This window comes from Geospiza fortis, unplaced genomic scaffold (genome assembly GCF_000277835.1).
Source record: "Geospiza fortis unplaced genomic scaffold, GeoFor_1.0 scaffold157, whole genome shotgun sequence".
Lineage (NCBI taxonomy): Eukaryota > Metazoa > Chordata > Aves > Passeriformes > Thraupidae > Geospiza > Geospiza fortis.
In genome coordinates this window covers 7,119,608-7,142,062 of record NW_005054314.1, presented here as the reverse complement: position 1 = coordinate 7,142,062, position 22,455 = coordinate 7,119,608, and the positions used below count along the sequence as shown (strand labels likewise).

At 38.5% G+C, this 22,455-nt stretch overlaps 1 protein-coding gene across 1 annotated transcript in view; it reads right to left on the bottom strand.

Annotated features, from left to right (window-relative positions):
• Window positions 1-22,240, bottom strand: part of LRCH2 (leucine rich repeats and calponin homology domain containing 2) — a 39,016-nt gene extending 16,776 nt beyond the window's left edge. The window contains exons 1-13 of the mRNA XM_031056111.1: window positions 22,180-22,240; window positions 9,807-9,951; window positions 8,565-8,691; window positions 7,617-7,722; window positions 7,378-7,514; window positions 7,019-7,152; window positions 6,803-6,890; window positions 6,405-6,516; window positions 5,995-6,092; window positions 5,822-5,889; window positions 5,488-5,592; window positions 3,726-3,803; window positions 298-366 (exon numbers count right to left, since the gene is read on the bottom strand). Of these exons, the coding sequence (XP_030911971.1) occupies window positions 298-366; window positions 3,726-3,803; window positions 5,488-5,592; window positions 5,822-5,889; window positions 5,995-6,092; window positions 6,405-6,516; window positions 6,803-6,890; window positions 7,019-7,152; window positions 7,378-7,514; window positions 7,617-7,722; window positions 8,565-8,691; window positions 9,807-9,951; window positions 22,180-22,240 (1,328 nt within the window). The remainder of the gene's footprint in view (window positions 1-297; window positions 367-3,725; window positions 3,804-5,487; window positions 5,593-5,821; window positions 5,890-5,994; window positions 6,093-6,404; window positions 6,517-6,802; window positions 6,891-7,018; window positions 7,153-7,377; window positions 7,515-7,616; window positions 7,723-8,564; window positions 8,692-9,806; window positions 9,952-22,179) is intronic.
• Window positions 22,241-22,455: the final 215 nt, after the last annotated feature.

Sequence of the window (22,455 nt, the reverse complement as noted above, 5' to 3'; positions counted from 1 at the left end):
TGTGGGAGGAGCTACAACCTTCCACACTGGAATTGGAGCTCTGAAACACAAATGAATTGCTGTCATAATCAAACCTACAAATTTGTTTCTGTATGACATCTACTTTCCTAAATGCTCAGAAGAACAGATTTTTTTTTTATCTGAAAGAAAAAGCTCAAGAACAGATTACTCTTGTAGCTTCAATTTCATCATGAGCTTTTAAAAGCATTATGACAGAAGATGGCAGTAGTAACACAATGAACAAAAATGAAAGTAATAAAAGATTGAAAGCTGTGATATATTTAAGTATATCAATACCATTTTTCAGATTCCATTGGCTGCTTTGGCCTGTTCCTTGTGTTTACTGAAACTGAATGATTAAGAAGCCTAGAGAAAACAAAAAGGTATTTGAAACAATTTTCTTAGAATATGTTACTTTCACTGCATCACATTTCCTGTAAATAAAAAAGTTTTGAACATTAAGTGGCACCTTCCATAAAACTAAAATGTATGAATTAAGAGTATAATTTCCAGCCCTTGAAGTATTTCAAGTTCTGTATTTAAAGAAGCAAAACTTGGTGATAAATCAAAATGAAGTCTCCTCTTATTTTTCTCCCTAAATAGATACTATTTCAACTGATCTCACACCTGTCTAAAGTGATGCTGCTCTCTACAAAAAGCCCCACTGTTCCCTACAATTAGAAGACAGACAGTCAACCTAAAGCAGACCAGCAAGGATAGAGATAGACTGAGCACAAAAAGTCAGTCAGGAGGGGCAGATGAGAAGGTGGCTGAGAAAGAAACATCACAAGTGCAAAGGAAATGAAGGTAAAAAGGTGAGGTGGCAATTGAGAAACACAGGCTAAGAGCTAAATGAAAATGTTAATGCAGAATTTAATGGAAATTCCATTCTTCTAAATGGTAATCAGCCAAAAAAGCCTGAACTTACAGAGATTCAGAAAAGTGTTTTTATCTGAAGCAAACACATACCACATGCTTGTGTGTGCACAGGAAAATGATACAAGCTACTATGGATGTTTTAAGCGTTAAAAATAAAATTATCAGTAACACTTAAAATTTGATGTTTTCAAGTAAGCATCACCTTGAACTTAAGTGAAAAATTCTGAACTCTTGAAGCAATACTACACTTTGACACTGAATTCATGGGCAGAAGAATGATGGAAGCGTATTTATACAGACTTCTATTGAGAACTAGAATGTATTAAGAACCAGAACACCACTATTTCATGGAAGAAAGTAAAACAGTAACCCCTTTTTATATTCCTTTACCAATACATAGTGCAGCACAGCCATTTACTTTAAATGACTGATGATTTTTCAATCAAACTTCCCTGATTACTGTGATAACTTTGAGCTCAGTAATCTCATTTGCAGTATAAACCTCTCATTGTGTGACCCTCACTTTAATGGGATTATGAGAAGTTAAGCCTGTAAACCTGTAAATGTCTGTAAAAGTTAAAGCCTGTAAAAGTTAAGCCTGTAAATGCCTGCTGCACTCAGTCTGTAGCATCTGCCTCCTCTATTTTGTGTTCAGAAACTAAAGTTTTGAGAGGGCACTCCAGGACTGATTTATACTACAGCCTGAAAAAATTGTAACCAAAAAAATATTCAGAGCATGGGTTGTCAATCCAGAATATAAACACACTTTTTAAAAGTCATTACTTTTTACAGAGAACCCCCATATAAACTGGCTTTGTCTTCAACTGAAAGCAATGAGAAATTCAGTGGGACTTTGTAGCAGACAACAATTATAAGCAAAGAAAAAAATTAGACTCAGTTTGATGCAACACCTGCACTAAAACTGACACTGTAGTGTAGATGCAATGATTGTAAATAATACAGGCTATTCCTTTTCTATACTTATTCTATGAAATGCAAGGAAAAACTATTGAAGCTAATTCTAACATATATATACACACACTTTTCAGCTGCTTTTCACTACTTCTGTGCAACATGTATATAATTAATGACTGAGTTCATCATGAACTATAATTATTTAAACAAAGTATATTCTTATACTTTCTAAAACAAAGCTAATAATTTTTGAAAGCTCCTGTTGAAAAACTGAAGAATATAGATGGGGAAGTAACAGCAAGTTCAGTATCTGACATGTTGCAAGCCCAGCTATAGAAATCTCAATTTCCTGTGGAATAATGAACTTGGAAGCTTTTAACAAAAGAAAATAACGAATAAAATTAATCTGAATTTACCAAATTGCAGACAATTGGCAAAATAATTTGTTCAGCTGAAAGGGGGTCAGGGGAAATCACTGCAAGGCACATTAATTACTGTCTTCCAGGAAATACAATGCAAAGCAGAGTATGTAACATGAAAGTAGAAGTAGTTTGAGTTCAGAAGTTACACTCAAGTGTGGTGTTGATGGTCCAAAATTTCAGCAACTGTTGTTACTCATGCCATCACTTACTAAACCCAAATCTTTATTGTATAGGTCAATTATCAGGCCAATTACTGACATCTGACTGATTCATGAACTAAGAACTTGCATAGGATAACTGAGCTAGAACTGCAATTCATTTCCTACTTATGATCCTACAAATCACACCAATTCTGTTGTTACAGAGGTAGCACATGAACTAATCTTCTGAAAGGGTTCTAAAACTCACACAATTTAAAAAATCTAAATTACTCAGCACCACAAACTTATATATTCTACTTCTATATTATGCAAGCACAGCATCTACTCCAAAGTGCTTGACCAGATGAGAGAGAAAGGCAATGGCAAGACCAACAAAGATATTGGAAAACATTTTATCAAGTTTCAGGATTTAAGACTGGAATCTCTTCTCAGCCACTTATACTGTCAGATTTTGTGCAAACAAAACAATGATTAACAGACACAAATGAAGTGAAAATGGTAGTGTTATTTTAAGGTTAGCTATCTTCAAGTCTAGACAAGCAAGTACTACCATGAATCTCTAAAGTGTAAAAAGACACAAGAAATCCTGTGCAGTGAGACAAAAATGAATTATTTTCAACTTGTTCCAGAGCAGTCCATTGACTTCACATCTGGCTCTGCTTTGTGACTGAAGCTGTGTCTTCTGGATTTAGACAGTTTTAGGAAATCACTGCTGCCAGGTAAGAACCCAGACTTAATTGTGACGCAAATTCAAATAGGCTCATTTGGAATCAATGAAAATTATTTAATCTAAACTACTCTGCTGTCTTTTGAAAAAGACAAGGAGTATCCGGACTAAATTACAGAACTTCAATTTATAAGGCAATCAAGTCTGAAATCCCTTCATTCAACACCTACATGTTTGAGTATAGTCTACACCATACTCCAATTTTATGTTACTGGTGAGGTTTGTTTATTGCAAATACTTCCACCATGGGTCAAATGCAAAACAAATTATCTCTGAAAATGATCACTTTAAAACCAAAGTACCAAACAAACAACGCAAAAACACCAAACAAACAAAATCCCAAAAAACTGAAAGCACCACTTTGCATGAGGTACTGCATCTGAGGTTGTATACTTAAAGAAAAAGAAAAGCTTTTAGGTTTGGACTCAAAGTGCTCTTTGGAGAATTGCCTAATTAAATATTTTTCTTACTTAATATTTCATCCTAAAGAACAAAGAACGTATTACAAACTGATTTTGATAACAAAACCTCTTAGGCTAACTCAGTCAATCCCTTGAAGTCTGTGTTTGTTCAGGAAATGGCCAAGAGCATTTCTTTTGTCCACACTTTAACTCTTTATACCTTGATGCACGTCCTGCCGCCCTGGTCCTCTGGAAGAGCTTTTCACTGAATGAAGTTCTATAGCTCAGTGGCCTTCGTCTGAATTCACATTTCATGCACACCAAAGCCAAAGACGGAAGGAGGAAGCAGGATAGGTTGATGGGAGAGCACAGGGAAGTCATTAGCATAGCGAGCAAAAGGAGAGGAGACTGCATAATATTACAAAAACATACACTGAACAAACAGAAAAGTGATTAGTAAGGAGTTATTTTGTGATGCTTAACTTCCCTGAGGATTCTGTTCACTGATTGACCATATTTTCCACAAATAAGCATAGAAGTATCTTCACTAAATGTTAAAAAATATTATTGCCAGTTAGAAAACCCCACAGATTAAAAAGCAAGGCTAAATTTTCTATTAGAGGAGATTTTGAGCTCATGTATCTGAAGATACATAAGCCAACTTTAAAACATAAATGCTAAACTAAGAAATAAAACTTAAGAACTATTAAGATTGCACATCTGCATCATTCAAGACAAAGCAGAACAATTAGCAAGACCACTGCATTAAGACACAACAACATATGATGAGTAAAATTCAAGCTGCAGTTACTTCAGAAGAGGAGCGGCTTGGCATTTCAAATGATTAGATAACCAGGAAACACGTAATCAAACAAGAGCCTCATGCAACATAAAAACCATCAAACACACTCATTCTCTCTTCCTTAAAGGAGAAAATGATGCATTCTTGGCCTTATTTGCAATACTTTAGGTACTGAGAATACACTGGCATTAAGATTTCATTCTTATTTTTCGCTTCCCTGTGAACAACAACCAATTCTTGAATGCAGGGCTTGGAGTTCTAAGCAAAACCTATTTTATCTTTCACACATGCATACTACTGTTACTATATTTACCTAATATAAAATGCTGGGGAATTTTTAAGACCCTGCAATTCATAGTATTGGGATCTCAGTTTCTCTGAGGGCTTCATGTGTATTTCAACCATCTTAAAAGCAAATCAGCAGAGTCTCATAATTACACAGCAATTTGAAAGAAAAGAACACAGTAGTTAAGTTGGTATAAACTTGCATCTATTACTGTGGGATACTGAATGAGTGTTAAGAACTGTTTTAGTTAATGAACTACTATTAAACACAACTTTCACCTCTCAGAGGAGTTTACTCTAGAAGTACCTTACAGCATTTGCTTGCTTGTTGAAGGACAGAACAGAAACTGTTCCTATGCCAGCCTGGCCATTTCTATGTGGCTCTAGCTATTCCTTCCTCTTCTTCATTTTACACAGTTGCTAACTTGTTCTATTACATTCCTTTAATCTGCTGCTTGTTCCATGGCTCCTTTTCAAGAATTATTCTGTTGAGATGCCCATAATGAAGCAGAGAAAGGCAGGCAGTTGAAATTATTTATTTTTATCCATATATATAGTTCATCCATCCATAGAAATTATTTCTTTTTATCCATAGATTTGACAGAATAATGTAAAAAACAAATTTCCCCTTCAGTCCACAGGATACTGACTGAAGGAAGTATCACCTAAATCAGCTTGTATCTGAATAAAAATAACCAGTCACAAACAAACTGAAGGGAGGTTGTGTAATTTAGACAAGATCACAGGACTGATATCTTGACAGAGTCCGTCACTTCACTCTTTAGCAGCTGGACAAAACTGTTCTCAAAATAAGGTGTCAAAAACTTTTGGGTATAAGAGAGGTTAAAGAATAAATTAATTGTAACTGAAGTTATTTTAACTGATATTGTTCTACCTGTGTTTTTGTTCTTGCTGCAACAACTGAGCTGCTATTTTTCTCAGGTCAGTCACTTCTTTGAGCTCATCATCATCTTCAGCCAGCAGTTGTTCTTTCTGAAGTCTGAAAAATTAAACATCAGTGACTTGCCTGGCTTCAGGGAAGCAAGACACAGAAATGGCTCATTATGGCAGTAACTAAGCAGTGTTTCCTGTAAGCTTATTCTGTGTCCAAAAGGAACACTCTGTTCAGTATGAGAATTCTTTCCTCCATATGTAAGGAGCTTAAAAAAAACCCCACTGTCACCCCTGCCACTACTAGTAAAACCAACTCAAAAAATATGAAGATTTACCTTTTTTCATCTCCCCAGTCCTCATTTTGTTCTATTTTCTGGGATTTCTCAGGATGTTTTCCCCGTTCCTTCAACAAAATGGAAAAAAAAAGGCAGAATTGAATTAAGGCAGGAAAAAAAAGAAAAAAAAATCAAGGCTACTGAACAGTTTTTCTTTTGTCAGTCTCTGGTACCTTGACATAGGAGAGCAGGGTGCCAATCTGTGCATCTCCCTGCTCAGGAAGAGCTCCCTCCTCCGCGTTGGGATCAATGTAGTCAAATGTCTCTTGGTCTAGGCAGGATTTATGAAGAATAGGAAAAACATCAAAACAGTTTTCTTGATCAAATGTTATTCTGAGAGAAATAAGTACTTATGAAAAATGTCAGATAAAGATAAAACATAGAAATTGTGCCTTCCTAAGCTAGAAGTAATTTTTTTCCTTTCTCTCAAGCCTTTTCTCTTGTGATTATTACATTGTTTTCTGAACTGATGAAAATACAGTATCAACACTTGATTCTGTCATTTTGTGCCATTTTCTTACATTAGATTACCTGAGCAAAGTATCTCTGTTACCTAAAACAACAAATGCACAAGTGGTATTACCTTTCTGTGGATCCAGTTTACTTCCCATTACATGATTGTCATTCCTTAATGTCTGTTCCCTTGTTGATTCTGATACCTGGGAGTGAAGGCTGATTGTATCATCATCAGATGGCTGCAAAGACACTCACATTTAGTGCAGAACTGACATGGAAATGGTATTATATGATTTCCTACATTCCCACCATATCATATTAATTAGAATCAACCTTAACCAGAAATGGTAAAGAAATATATAATTTGTGTTTGATATGGCAGTCTAAGGGTTTAAACTCAACTTACACATACTGAAAGAATAATAAATGCAACTTGCTGAGGTATTTCTCAAATGATATAAAATACAAAGGAAAAAGGTCTAAAAAAATCAGAAATTACAAATTCAACAGTGAAAAAATACTCACTTCTGTAGTGGACAACCTTTTATCCCCATTATCACTTCCAATGCCAGAATCTGGTCCATGGTTTTTATTGGGATAAAAGTCTTCCATGCTACATTAAGAAAAATAACACACAAAATACCCACACAAGAATGAAAGAAACAATAGTTTTACTTTCCATAAGAAAATAAACATCTTTTTCAATATATATTCTCTATACTCAAAACCCCCACTACTCACCTGTCTGTGAGTGGCTGGGAGGGGATTCGTTTGCCTAATGATGGCAGATCCAAGGAATCTGGTTTTTTATCTATTCTGAGGCACGCCTGGATACTGAGGAATTTAAATATATGCACTTTGCCCTTTAAACATATCTGTTGGGAAACACAGGAACAAAAAGAAGTGTTAATCACACAGCATGTGCGCTGAGAATACACCCCAAGAAATACCTGCAGCACTGCATTTACAGCCACAACACCCCAAAAGGAGAAATACAAGAAATACAGCTAAAAAAAGAGAAAACATCATTGGTATAACTTAGAACAGCTTCCTCTAAAATCCTAATGCAAATTTCTGTACTTGTGTGCTTTAATACTAACCTGTGCTGGTGGTATCTGCATTGGATTGTTATCCAAAACTATAACTTGTAAGTGACGTAACTTTCTGTAACAAATGGGAATTTCTGTAATTTTATTACAAGAAAAATCCAGCTTTACCAAGGGAAGGTCTCCTAATTCTGCATTCAGGGAAAAAAGCAAACAAAAAAAAAAGAATCAGTTATCTTCTTAACACTTTGCCTAATTTGCCCACATCAATGGAAAGAAGATGAGTAGCTCACCATCTGGCAACATATGGAGATTATTTCTTCTTATGTTCAATTCTCTAAGTGACTGCAATTTTCCTATTTGCTGGGGAAGAACTTGAAGTTCATTACAGCTAATATCCTAAGAAAGATATAATTAATAAATCAACTGAACATCTTAAATGAAATTACACAGAGGAATACTGTGATCAAAACTATTAGAAAGCATACTATTAAAAGAAAAGAAATCCAAGAAAAGAAACCCAACTATCTTGGATTTTCCACGGAGAAGATGTACCATAACAGATCTTGCTGGTTTTTTAAATGTTGAGTGATTCCAGAAATTCAATTCAAGTTAAATCAATGAATGATGAAATACTGGGTTTGAAATGAATACTGTAGCCTAGGAATCAGAAATTCCTGGTGCAGTTCCCAGATCTGTCAAAAACTTCTTGTGCTATTGCTGGCAATTGACTGGCATTCTGCTCCTCTTCTAAAAATTCTTTTTCCTTAATAAACCTTGAACCAACCCATGAAACTAAAAAGAGCAGGCAATAGCAATAGCAGGCTCACCAGCTTTTTGGATACAAGCACTAGAGGGTGACAAAGCTGCATCAAGTGAACACAGATTACAGCTATTTCTGACACTAATTTAATATTAATTTATGTAAACCAGAGTGATTGAACAATCACAGAGTCTTTCCAGCCTTTTAATGTTCTAAATAGGTATATCAGAGGTACTGGAATGAAACTCTCTACTATGTCCTTAATCACCATCAAGTGTGCATTCTGGATTTCACAACTTGAAAAATAAACCAAAATATCAACACAACACAGTAACTGAATTTAAATTTTGTAGTTCTATATTTTATAAATATTAATAATCTATTATACTGAATATATAATGAATATATGATATATATAGTGCTTATATATATAGTGCTTTTAAATGTACTGACTACAAAGATTCACAGTTGTACTTACCAACTCCATTAGATCTCTCAACTTTCCAATTTCTTCTGGAATGGAGACCAGCTTGTTATTACTGACAACCAGAACTTTCAGTGGAAGATCAAACAGGTATTTTGGCAATGTTGACAAAAGATTTCGACTTGAAAGCAAGAAAAAGGGAAAAGAAAGGCTGAATTATAAGTGAACAATACAGAGAAGTTATTTATGTAGATATGAATTAAGTCTCTTTTTATGTTGCATTTTGGGCAGATATGCCAGGCTTTTTTGGTTGAAAGCATGAGAAGCAAAAATATGCAAGTAAACTTTTTTTGAACTGACTATAAAAACATGGCAATGAAGCAGTCATTCATGTCACTTACATAGATTTCCTCTGTTTTTTTCAGGTTTTTGGGTTTTTTAGGAGCTGCCTGCTTTACTATGAAATGCACAATACATTTCCACCATCTGAAGCCCATATTAGAATGTGGTTTTCTCCTGTAACAAAGCCCCTGAGCTAGGAAGGCAGGATTTTAGCCTGTTCTCCAATGCTACAGCCCACATGTTCCTGCACTGCAAATCAGCCCTTGGACAGGAGCACAGAGATGAGAACAAAGCACAGTTTGGCAAAGGATCATCAGGAGAGCTGACTCTTGAAAGAAGAATTAGAATACACAGCATTTCTGTGTAAAGAAGTGTATTCAGCACCTCAAACACCATCAAAAGAGAAATGGCTTGCTGCTGAAGAAAGTTAGGCCCTATTTCTTTCAGAACATGCTGTGGTTTTGTATCATATTAATCCTCTTTAAAGTTGTGACAGGGTACCTCACTTATGAATTCATACTGTAAGAACTGAGATTTGCAGATTTTGAGACACAGAACCTACTCAGCTCTTAACTGAGAAAACTGTTTTGGATTTGATGCAGCTAATATCAGAAACAAGGAGTATTGTAGAAAACAGGGTCAGGAGAGTTTTCTAGATTCCCTCACCTTCCAGAGCTCATATCCATCTTCTGTTCTAGTGACAAAATCCAACCATATGTTTTCCAAGTTTAAAAAGAGCAGTACAGCAGTGGATGTAAATAATGTGCAAAATGAGCAGGACTTTCTGGCCTCTTGATAGCAGCAAATTTCTATAGCTGGATTTCTGAACACTGTCTGTCTACATAACATCAGAAACAAAGAAAACTCTGCAAACACAATGACCTGATGAAGTAAAATGCCAACTCTCTAAGGAGATATGTTAAATAAAGACCAAAACCAACCACCATTACTCACCTAATGTTAAGGTAGGTAAGCATTTGCAGGTTTTTAATAGATTCTGGAATGGATTTGATGCAGTTGTGATACAAATTTAAAGTTTCCAGTGGTGCAAACAGCCAGACATCAGGAGGAATTTCAGTAAATCTGTTCTTTGAAAGATCTAGAAGCAAACAGAAAAAAAAGATTCCTTTTTTAGTCAAGACTTTCCCTTCAGTAAGAGGAGATAAAAGTATCCACTGTTATTCTTGTCATGCTCTTAAAAATTAAGGTGTTGCAAGAAGTGTAAAATAATTCAGTTTTACCAGATGCTACCGCATATAATTAATACACAAAAGAGCCTTAAAATACTGAAAGATTATTGCTCAATATGCAATTACAACAGAAAGTAGAAGAGTGACAGGAATTCAAAAATACATTTCCTACTACACAGTTACAGTTACAATGACAGTGAATATCAATTATGATTGTCCCTCCTCTATCAAGTCTTTGTTCTGTGCAACTCTTGGGTTTCTTCCTCTCCAACTCTAGGCACAACAGTAAATCAAGGCAAAAATTCAGTTATTTCTCCTGTTTGACAGCTACATTAGAATCCAATGTTATTGTACAATGTATCTGCAATGCTAAACCCAAGTTCCCAAGGCACCCTTACACAGTAACTGACATTCTCCAGCTACATATTTGTAACTTAACTGAAAAGGGGATAACGTTGCATAAACCAATGCCACAGGTATTTATATATAAAAGTCAAGATGCAATTTAACATGGCCTAAAAGCAGAAAGAGGAGAGATCTTTGACCATGGAGCTAAAGTTATTCTGACAATGCATGATTGCATTATGCAAATCTGCATGCTGGAATTATGACAAAACAGAGCGTTACCAAAATGCACAGCACCTCTGACCGTATGAAACCTTGAAAAGAACCAGAAAATACAAATGAAATGTGACCCAAGAATCCTGGAAATTATCAGCTAAGCTACCAGTGCCATCAAAAGTCCACCAAACTACCTTGGAAGAAAGAGATATTTACTTGAGAACAACTGCCTAGTCTTCTGAAAGGAACTCTGGCTGCCAACCCAGGACATTTCAAAAGGATGTGGTTTCTCAGAAATGCTGAACAAACTCTTTTAACAGAGAAGTAATACAGATGCCTTGCTATTTCAGGCTTTAGTTCTCAGTTTTTAACACTCACATGGAATAACTGTTTCTGCTTAGCTCCCATCACATTATCACTGGAATGAACAGGTCTGCAAAAAGTCTAGAAAAGGGTTGGAAAATTGGCTCCAAGTCATTGTCAGGTTCAAAGAGAGCTCAACAACCTGAAGTTTAACTGGCAAACCAGCTACGAGCAGCATTTCTTAGGGCCAGCACTGGAATCAATATCGCTTAGCTTCTTCCTCACTGGTACCATGAAACACCATCTTCCTGTGGAGTGATTTTTGGCACTTGCTTTAACTTTACCTCTTGAAGTCTAGAATATGTGAAATTTTGTGTGCTATCTGGCTGTCATTCCATTATTTCTAAAAAACAGCCTCAAGCTTAAGTATCACAACGTCTTCCTAAAAATCAGGGTATCCACTGCTGATGCAGAATTCTGCAAACTTTACCTGCAAGAGCCAGAAAAATATGTTCTTAGGTTGAAGGAGTGGCATTCCTAATGAACTGTGAGAAAAATGGAATAAAGTTAACTACAACTGAACGTCTCAACAAAACCTAAAAAGCTTATTAAAAAAATTAGCATGCTCGAGAAAGTTTTCACAACCAGTGAAGTTCATTTTCTGTTTTCCACTACATCAGTTTTCAAAATGTTACAGAAAAATGACAGCTTTCACACAAAGGTTTTCTGCAAAACCCTTTTTAAACAAATGCTCTCTTGTTTTAATATTCAGCTGAGTGCAACACCTGCACACACAAGAGATGCCCACAGTTTTATTGCTGGCCCAGTTCTACAACCTCCAGCACACGCTGAAGGCTTTCATAGAGCCCCATTGTGAAAAAAAAACCAAACAAACCCAGCTTTAAGCCTCTTCCTGATTTGGCTTTGTCAGCAGCTGGAAAGGTGACTGAAGGCTGGTACAAAGATCAATCCACAAAACAAAAGGCAGAATCCCACCCTACTGCCACTGTCCCAGGAGCAGCACTGTAGATCTAAACAAGAAGGCTCAAAGGCACCACAAAAATTTTGCTGCTGTATTTGCTTCCAGCCACACCTCAACCACACATCTTGGAAAGTCCCAGGTCAAAACAGCTTTGCTATTTCTTCTGCAGAAATAAAATCTAGAAGCAAGGCCAGACAAGAAGCAGAATCTCTGCTCTGGATGAGTGGAGCAGGGGGGTAACACCCCACAGGGGACACAAACCAGCTGTGGTTTCCAGCCTGGCTGACACAAATCACAGCAGCACAGTCTGGCTGGAGCCCCTCAGTGTGCCCTGGTACAGAACCCACACAGCTGCACATCAAAACACAGACCAAGGGCACTGTATTTGTAAATTACTGTAGGAACCACTTCTCTGGAAACAATGCCTTTGAGGACACTTTGTAGGGCAACGATTATACTTTTTTATTATAAAACCCAGAAATCCTGTTAGAATAGGAAATGACACCCACTATCTTTCAACAATAAAATAAAAAAAAGATAAATAAAGAGGTAGGAGATAGCATGACTTCTATCCGAAGCAATTTTTCATTCCATCATTGCAAAACAGCATTAGAATAGCTCCAGGGGTAGGTCCAGATTTTATGAAGATAAAGATTTAAGTATCTATAGTTTTCCACAATATTCTCATATTGAATGCACTTGCAGTTTTTTAAAATCAAGTAAAGCTATTTTTATCCAAACTAAAGGATGATTTCTACTCCAAAAATGTTTTCATAACAAACAAGAAGTTTATGAGACAGCATTGCCTATTATGGTAAATAAAATGTAGATGTGAAACACGCGCAATTTAGGTACTTTTTGAAGACTAATAATACAACAGATGACCAAGAAAATGCAGTTGGAAAAAAGGAAGGAACTTTAGGAATAGAGTGCTCCTCTATAAACAAGACAGCTTCCATCTCACCTGAAAGGAGGCTGCTAGCATTGAGAATGGCTTTGTAAGGGTTAATAGACTGGAGGAGCAAGGAAAGCTGCTAAATGCAGAACCACAGATGATTTAGGTTGACAACTCCTCTAGAAGTGAGATGATAGGAATCCTTTGCTTAACCAGTTTAGACTGGAGAACTCTCAGTGGGAGTGTTATGTGAGGACTAACCAGAAGACACTACCCATGCCTGCTCATGAATCACAGGGTATTTCAATACATTATCTCTGCAGGAACAATGAAAGTGAGAAGTGCACCATTACTAAGGTTACATTTGAAAGAGGAACTAGAAAAATATGAAGAAGTTGATTGCCCTTTAGTTTTCTTTTGACAGAAAAAGTAAAGTCTTTAGTTACTATAAGATGGTGATTAAAAAACAATATATAGAAAGATCAAAAGGAAAGAATTCTAGGAAATCAGTCTGGAAGGGAAGCTATAAGAAGTGAGAAGTTACCTTCTATCAATTTAAGCCGTGATCAAGAGGGAAAACAAAAAGCTCAAGCTGTCAAGTTACAGCAGTATGCAGGCAGGTATTTAAGTAGTATTACCATCACATTTGCCTTGGTTTTGCACTTTTCCCTAAGGATGAAGTACTGCTTCCCATCAGGAACATGCTGATATGACAGACTGGCTTTTTATTTAAACCAGTACAGTTCCTTTTATATCCAGGTCTTACATACACTACATGCTGAATTTGAAATACAAGGCTCAGCTAGGCAATTTACTCATCTGAAACTCATCTTGATATTATTATAATTTTCATAAAAGTATGTTGCTGATCCAGGACATTGGTGTTAGGCTTGTGCTCCAAAACTGTGTTAAGAAACAAGATCATAAACCCCCACACAACCCAGAACTGCTCTCCTAATTCATCACAGATAGATTTTCCTAGCCAGCTTTTCTAACAATGCTTTAGCTGAAGCCAAGCAAAATCTAAGAACAGTTGTAACTGTAAAATTAATCCTACAGAAGACAATAGATGCTCAAAAACAAGTGTTCAGACCTGATCCCAAAGATACTCTTTTAGTCAATCTAAACATGAATCTGAGATTACCACACAGAACATGGGTAAAACTCATTTGTCTGTCAGATGCAAGATGGTTCTGGAGAAGGAAAAAGTAGCTTCAAACACTTCAGAAACACCTGCATGCGGTCTGTGCAGGAGGCACAAGCTGTCAATGTCCACAAACCACTGACTGAAGAAAGCTTTGTTACATAAACAATGAAATGGGTTTGCTCATGCTAAGTGCCATTTCTGTGGTTAGTCACAGCAGACAGATCTCTTCCTGCTTTGGTTAATTTCTCAACAAACTAGAGAAGGAGCCTCAGGAGAAAGGAACTCTTCAGCTTCCCAAGCTCACCTCAAATGGGATGTCACTCTAGCACTTCCCTCAAACTCTACACATCTACTTGTAGTTTCACAGCTCCAATCTTGATGCATGACGAGTGACAGAAATGTTTTAAAATTTTCCCTTCAGAGGCCTGGATAATTAAATAATAAAAACCAGAATTATTGAGACTTACTTATGTTGCAAAATGAAGTACTGAACAATTAAAATACATCCAGATGTAGAATGATTTCCTGTCCCATACTGATATAAACAACAACCATTTCAGTTGCAAAGGAGACCAAAAATTCTGAACTTACTGGCAAAAATATTCAAGAATTACAGCACCATAAATCTAAGTAACTGTGAATTTCACATAGAACTCAACATTTGCTCTCCAACATCAACAGCAATGGTGAAGGACAACACAGAACAATCTGAGCACTCATCAGCTCTTATGCACAGTAAGGAAGCTGAGAATGTCAAAACCCTGTAGCTCTCAGGAAACTAAAGTGACCACAAATTATCGAGGAAAGCTATGTACAATTTAAGTCTACTCTTAAAAGCTTATGTAGCAATATTTAACTTGATTTTTATCTGGTGTGTATACTCAAGTCAAGTAGAAGCAGTCTGTCTTCTGTTTAAAAGAAAGAAAAAACACTCCCAGGACTAGAGGCGGCTACAAGCAGCTTTTACTTTTTTTCAACCAGGTGTTTGATAGCATGGAATAGCTTCTGGTTTTGTGAAAAGGTATTATAAACAGATATCAAAATAGTATTTGGATTCTAAATCCAGCAACTGAAGATTTAGGAAATACCTGCTTTATGGTTATCCCCACCTCTAAGTTTAGTTACAGACTTGATCTGTGCAATTAAAATGACAAAGAAACCGTACACGACCACATAATTGAGATTTCTCATCAAGTACAGAGGAAGGGTTCTACAGGCAACCAGAAATTCCTTTCGATAGTATCTGAGTTCTTGGCTTTTCATGCTAATCAGCACTTCTGAACAAAAAACAAAATGCTTTTTAAAAATACACTTCTACTACTTTTGAGATTTCAATAGAAAATAAACCCTGTCAGACTGAACAGTTCTTCCACATGACAGAAATGTTTCTGTAACTGGCCAGGCCAATCAATGGTTGTGTCTCACACTTCTGCTCCCAGGGAGAAAGAAGTGAGATCCAGCACACTGGCTCTGAAATCAAAGCAGCCTTAGGAATCCACTATTCCAGCCCACCCTCACTAAGCCCAGTCTCCCAGTCTACACTGGGTGCACCCACACTGAACATGTCTAAATTGGCAGTTTGGTTCAAGCAATTCTTGTTTTTCATGTAAGCTGCCTTTGCTCACCACATGTTGGTTCAGGTATGTGAGGTTTTTCCTGAAATCTCTACCAGTAGAAAACTAAACCAGAAGCTCTGGTCTAAAGGCTGGAACAAGGTGGGGTCATGCTGGGGCTGATCTGCTGCACAGCACTGCCAGTGCAGTCCACACAAATCAGATTTGTTACTTGAGGGGCAACAAGCACACTTGAGAGAGGCACTGATTATTTGTTTCTGAGTTGTGCAAGCCTGAGTGCTCAGGGGTATTCAGCAAGTCAAGCACACAAACTATCAAAACTTCTTACTATTTATACATTTTAGCAAAGAAAGGAATTAGCGTTCACTGGCTACAAGTTACATAGTTCTCTTTACAATCAGTATTCTATCTTCCATGGGCTAAGGACCTCTCTTGTTTCTCACACTAATTAGTCTGTGTATCTAGTCTCTCTTCCTTTGGGTCAGTGGGTTTCTGGGCTTGGGGGTCCATCAGTCACTGCTGTGATCTCCCCCTGCCATAATTACCTTTGATCCACTCAGAACTGATCCAGCAGAGATGCTGAGTTGGCTTTATAGGCTTCATCTTTATCTTGGGGGTTCTGCCAACTGTCCTTGTGGCCTTAAGTTCTGCACTCCCTGTGCCCACTATCACTGTTACATCCTTCTTCCCAAGCCTTGTTAGCTGCCCCCACATCTGAGATCACTGAAGCCTGTCAAGCCCTAAATCTTAACAAGGCAATTCTTAAACCACTAATTTGTTTTTTCAACACCTGGACATCACTTAGATCTTACCTGTTAGTTGCTATTTGCCTCACAGATTAAATTTCCCTCCTTGCTGAGCAGGCTTGAAAGTACACAAAGACCAAGGAACATCCTTTCTCAAGAAAATTTTACATATTCCACATTTTGCAACATGAGGATGAACTCAACAGATGAACAGATGAATTCTTCACCACATTGCAACATTAGAAAGGTCTGGACATTTCCAAAAGGAGATAACACAGTGCTCCAACTCTGAAGTGTGTTCAGCTATTTTAGCATAGCATGATTTAAATGGGAAATAAAGAACACATAACCAGGATCACTCCTCAGTCTGGCATATGAAGGTGTAAATTCACATACCATATCAAAAGGACATAATCCATTACTTCACATCAAGGATTACCTTCTTCTCCATTAGTGAACGTGTCTTGGCTCCAAAAATCTTTCAGAGTTTGAACTAGTAAGCAGAAAATCCCACTGGAAGCTTTTTTGTTTTGACACTTCAGTATTTAGTCTAGAGTATAGCTGTTCAAACGCTTTACTACCAGAAAGAGTATTTTCTTGACAAGTCAGCAAGACTTCTTAAGCTGCCATATTACAGCACAGGGCATCTTCCACTTAAACTCATCATCATGCATTGGTTTAATGCTGACAATTTATTTTCTGGCTTTGAATTTTTTTAATTCCAAATTTCTGTCTCACAGACAAGTAATATAAGGGAAAGTAATCCTCATCTGGCAATGAAGCAAAGCCTAGTTTTATTAAGGAATATCTCAAATATACTCAAAATTCCCAAGACTTACACCAGCCTCTGTATGCTCAGTAACACACATCCAAGCCCTTGTCCTGACAAGCTTACAATCTAAATAGACATGAGACAAGCTACAACCAACCTGCAGTAATCAGTGTTTACTACATGACTTATCTTTTGTGCAGATAAAATGCCTTGTCACTGGATAAACTGAGCAGAAACATTTTTGAAGTAAGCTAAACTGCTGGAAGACAAAGAACACTGGAGAACAAGGCAATTGCACTAAGATGAGAGCAGAAAAAAACCTGAAGAAGCTGGGTAAGCCAGCAGTCCATGAGCACTGAGTGAACAGGGTCTAGCAACCATTCCAGCATGTTCTCCTGAGACCTGGAGGACCCTGATGTAGCAACTTCAGCATCTGCTCTGACTGGCTGGTGCCTCCCACTGGCTCTGTCCCACTCATGCCAGACCTCATGGCAGTGTTGAAGAATGGCCACAGCCTCTTCTATTAGTTCAAAAATCATTCTACAGCCCCTCTCAATAGTGCATGTAACAACCTGCAGCAAACACTCCAGAAACCTTTTAGTTCTAGGTCAGCCTTCAACAGATGAACTTCTGGTCACTACATCCTGCCTCCACCTATGGGAAGGGTGCTGAGGTGACAAATGGCAGGAGTGCTTGGTTTAACACCCAGATGGTCGGGGATTTGCTCCTGTGCAGCTACACCTGCTGCTCAGCTGCCACAGAGCTCAGGGCTCCTTCGGCCTTTGAACTACACAAACCCTTTCTCAAAAGTCATTCATTGACACTTGGAAACACATCTGTGATAATTATGTCTGCTAAGAACAAAACTATTTTAGTTCTATACCAGAGTAAAGATTTTATTTTTTATTTTCACCTGAAGTGTGCAACCTCCTCTAGATCTGTGAGCACGTTATCCTAGCAAGTGGCAAACAATCCCAGGCTGGAAGAACGATGAACATCAGACTGTTGGACAGCCACAGAAAAGCACAGAACTCAGAAATCTCTTCCCATAGCCATTCCACTATTTTATCACACACAAAAAATGTATCAAATAACTTCACATGTTCTGTGGAACTCCAGCCTTCAGCCCTGATTTAATTACCTTTTTGCTAAGGACAGATTTCAGCATTAAATGCCAGCCTTGCTGAGAATATGAGTATGTACTTTTGAACCAGCTCCAACCAAGTAGCACAACTTAAATAGGAAAACACACTCCACCAGAAAGAGTATCTCAAAAAGCAAAAGCTACTCCATTATTCTTTATCACAAAAGGTTTTGCAATACAATTCACAATCTAAATTATTTGCCATCTCTGCAAATAATCGGTAACAAGTAGAAACATGTATCCAAAGAAGTTCCTTAGTTGATCAAACACAGAAATATTACAGACCTTAGATGGTGGATATTACAAAACACAAAAATAGTCAACACAATGGCAAATTTAATTTTGATGGATGGAGATGGTAAAAACTCAAAAAATTACATTGCATGTTTTTTGTAGGTCAGTACTTCAGATAAGGCTGTAACACTAAATTTATTGGGTTTTTAAACATTAAGATATAAATGGTATTCTTCATAATACAATCCTTTTAGGCAGGCACACAGTAGTAATCAGCTCCTTTAACTTCAAGTCACTGACCTGAACTTGCCCATCACACCAAGCATCTTTAACCAGGACCCTTAACAGTGGCCCTCAGTGAGAAAGCCCAAGCACACAGAGCCCATTTCTGCCATGCCCAAACACAGGACAGGCAGTGAGAACACTGTGGAAAACTTCCATAATTGTTTATAAACTGCGTCACGTCCAGATTTTGCATCAGATGCATTTCAGAGCACAAACACTGACTCCTCTCCCCTAAAAAAACACCGAATCAGAGTTCCTCTTTTTGTTCAAATCTGAAGCAAATGCTGCTGAAGAACCACATTTTGCAATGTTTTTGATTTCCAGAATGCAATCAAGATTTAGGATATACATCCTATATGAATGCTTATTTTTTTAGCTGAATATTCGATTTGTTGCTGCTGTTCAGTTACCACTGTCCTCAATTTAATCAACATTGGCTCCATCAACAGAAATAATTTTATTCAGAAAGGAAAATATAATTGGTTTAGAAGTGCATACTGTAGAGGCAGAACTGCATTATAAATTAACATTCTTATGCATTTCACACTCAATATTAAGCCTCGGGGGTTTAATCTGTAATCACATGAATGACAATATACCTTAGAAGGGCCAGAAACAGGATGTAAAAAAAGTCAAAGACATGCAAGTAACGGTGACAATGGTTTCTGGAACAATGCCATGCCAAGCCTGGTACTGGCCAGGACAGGAGGGCTCGCTCCCAAGTCAGACAGGAATACACTGGTGTTACTCCTCCATGCTATGAGGACAAAACAGAAGTGAGAAAGGAGAAATTTCAACATTCATCTATTTACAGACAATCATTCACCTACTTATAATTGCCTGGGAGTTCCCTCAGAATTAAGAGGTGGGAATTGAAGCTGTTGTGACAAAGCCATAAACAAATAAGCCTGATGGCACCACTGCATTTTCTGGAGCTGTCGATCATGCACCTTTCCTATTTACTAAATTCATTTCTTAAAGGTGCTCACTAAAAAGGGGGATAATCGCTGAAGGCACAGGTTGACTTAGGTTCCTGTGCTATACTGTCAGACTGAACTACCTTTAAAAAAACAAAACAGCAAACAGAACTCTTCGGCTAAGCAGACTGTGATTACACTGATGTGATAGACTCAATTACTTAACTGCCAGGGGGCCTAATGCTGTTCATACAGACAGAAGCAAAGATACACATAAAATTACCGGAATATTCCAGTATCTCTTGATATCTCATGAACTATGATTTTTTTTCTGTTCTGAAGTTCATTAAAAGCAACACAAGATCTGTTTGGGCAGTCAGAAGACAAATTCAGATAAATAATAAAATAAGGATTTCCTGGCCAGAGTGTGGCAAGGACAATTCACAGTTAAAAACAAACAAACAAAAAGAGCTAAACAGCCAGATGTGGTCACTATGCTTTAGACACATAATTTAAAATACAAAATCTATGCCTCAGTATTTGCAAATTAAGTATTGGCAAGCCATTATGTAAGTTAGATGCAAAATAAAATCCCAAGCTATTTTTGATAAATCAACAGAAGTTGTGCTTCAACATAGCTCTTGCTGACTTTACTGATATAAAGATAGAATATTCTGGGTTTACAGCAACACTGCAGATCCTACTGCCTAAGGGCTGGTGATATGGAAAAGAAATTGTTTACATCCACACTGACCAGAGACTGCTTTTTTAAAATATTTGTTTCAAGTACTATAGAATTGAATTTCGGAGTCACTGACATAAAACAGAAAGTGAAACCCTGGAAAGATTTGTGACCCAAGCCCCCATCTCCTCAGTCCAGAACCTTGTTCATGGGGATATTTGCATGTGAAACAGGGAGAACTGCTACAGAAATACCAATTACTGCACTCTGAGACTGCTGCCTCTGAGGCAGCTGCTAATTCCCCATGGAGCTCCAGGCCACACTGACACTGCCAAGGATGTCCATGATTCACCAGCAGAACACCGTTTACCCGCTTGACAAAAATTCTACAGATCAAGTCAAACTACAGACTACAGGTCTTTTTTTACAAGCATCTTTTGAAAGACATCTACAATTTGTATTTCACCAGGATTCATTCATAAACCAGGACTACACTAAATCAGGATTCTCCAGAGATGGTACTTACATAGATGCAGTTTAACTATTTCAGTACAGGATTTTAAAGCAGCAAGCAATAAAGCTATTTCTGCCAGAGACAACCCTAAAAACATTTTCACACCACCATTCACAATAACAATTTAATTCTGATGGGAATGACTGAGCTCTACTACATCCTAGTATACAGAGACAAGATCACTGTAGACAGCTCTGACTCAAACACTGAGATTCAAAATAAATGGACAAAAAAACCCTACCAAAATGCACACAGAAATAATTAGAAGGAAACAAAAAGTACAGACCTTGATGCTCCAGCTTCAGGATACAGAAAGTGTTTTTAATAACAGATTGCCTACATGCCTGGTGCTTTGATTATTGAATATCTACACAAAGCAGTGACCAATAATATTGCTAAATACATTTTTATGCTACTGGAAGAAAAACTCCAGCTTCCATTCTTTCATAGAACCTCTTTTTATTTCCAGGTGCCACCATGGACAGCTTGCTAGTCCAAACGATATGCCAGCTATTCATAACCCACGGGGAAAAATAACCCCCCCCACAGCATCAATTCACTCAAGCAACATTTTCAAAAGGCACTACTATTTGTGAACAAAAGATCCTGGGCCTCTCAGTAATATTTTCATCTAGCACATTGTTTAAAATGATCTATTTTCAGCAACCCCAGCAGCAAAAAACCTCACAAGCAAATGGAGATGAGCCACAATATGAGAGAACCTCCGTGAAAAAGGTAGCTTTGTTTTCCAGGAAGCGTATAGAAAAATGCCTCCATATTTACTGCACCTATAAGCCTGGGTGAATCCAGGCCCACACTCACGATATCAACACAGTGAACAAGCTCTCCACACTCACTGCTGGATGCTCACACATCCCTCGCACCCGCACTTGGAACCACCTTGCTGCTGAGCAGGGAGGGCGATACCGCAGGTTTTATACAGCTTTTACTGCAAGGAATCAGACACCCTTGGAAGGTACAGCCCAACCACAACACGGAGCTCTCATTCACCCGAGCGCGAACTCAAGCGCTCCCCTCATCCTGCACACCCTGCTCCGGACACGCCAACTGTAATTCCCCATCCTTAAAGCACGTATGGACCGACACAGGGGACAAATGCCCTGAGACCGCCCCTCTTCCCTGCAGGCACACAGACCGCAGCACCTTCCCCTCCGCCCCGCACAGCCCCGGAGCCCGGGCACAACGACAAGCGCCGGCTCCGCTCCCAGCACCCAGGGGACAGCGACTTCCACCCCCGAACACCGAGCACCGTGAGCTCGGACACGCAGGCCGGGCTGTGCAGGGGGCCCCTCTGCCCGCACAGCCCTGTGCCCGTGAACACAAAACACACACACAGAGCGCTGTGCCCTTCCACACTCACACGCCCCTGGGATTTCGCACACGCTCACACAGAGCCGTTCTCCCCCCGCCTCCCCAGGCATCGCCGGGTGCCCCGCTCCGCTCGCACACCGCCGGCTCAGCGTGCCCCGCTCACAGCCCACGGCTGCACGGACGCTCGCCCCACACTCACGCAGCAGAACCGGCCCCAGTGCGCCTAGCGGGACCCGGACACTGCAGCCCCACATCCTCCACACCCCGGCACGGTGCCTGCACGGAGAGCCCCCAAACGCGGAGCCTCCCCGCTGTCCCCCACCGC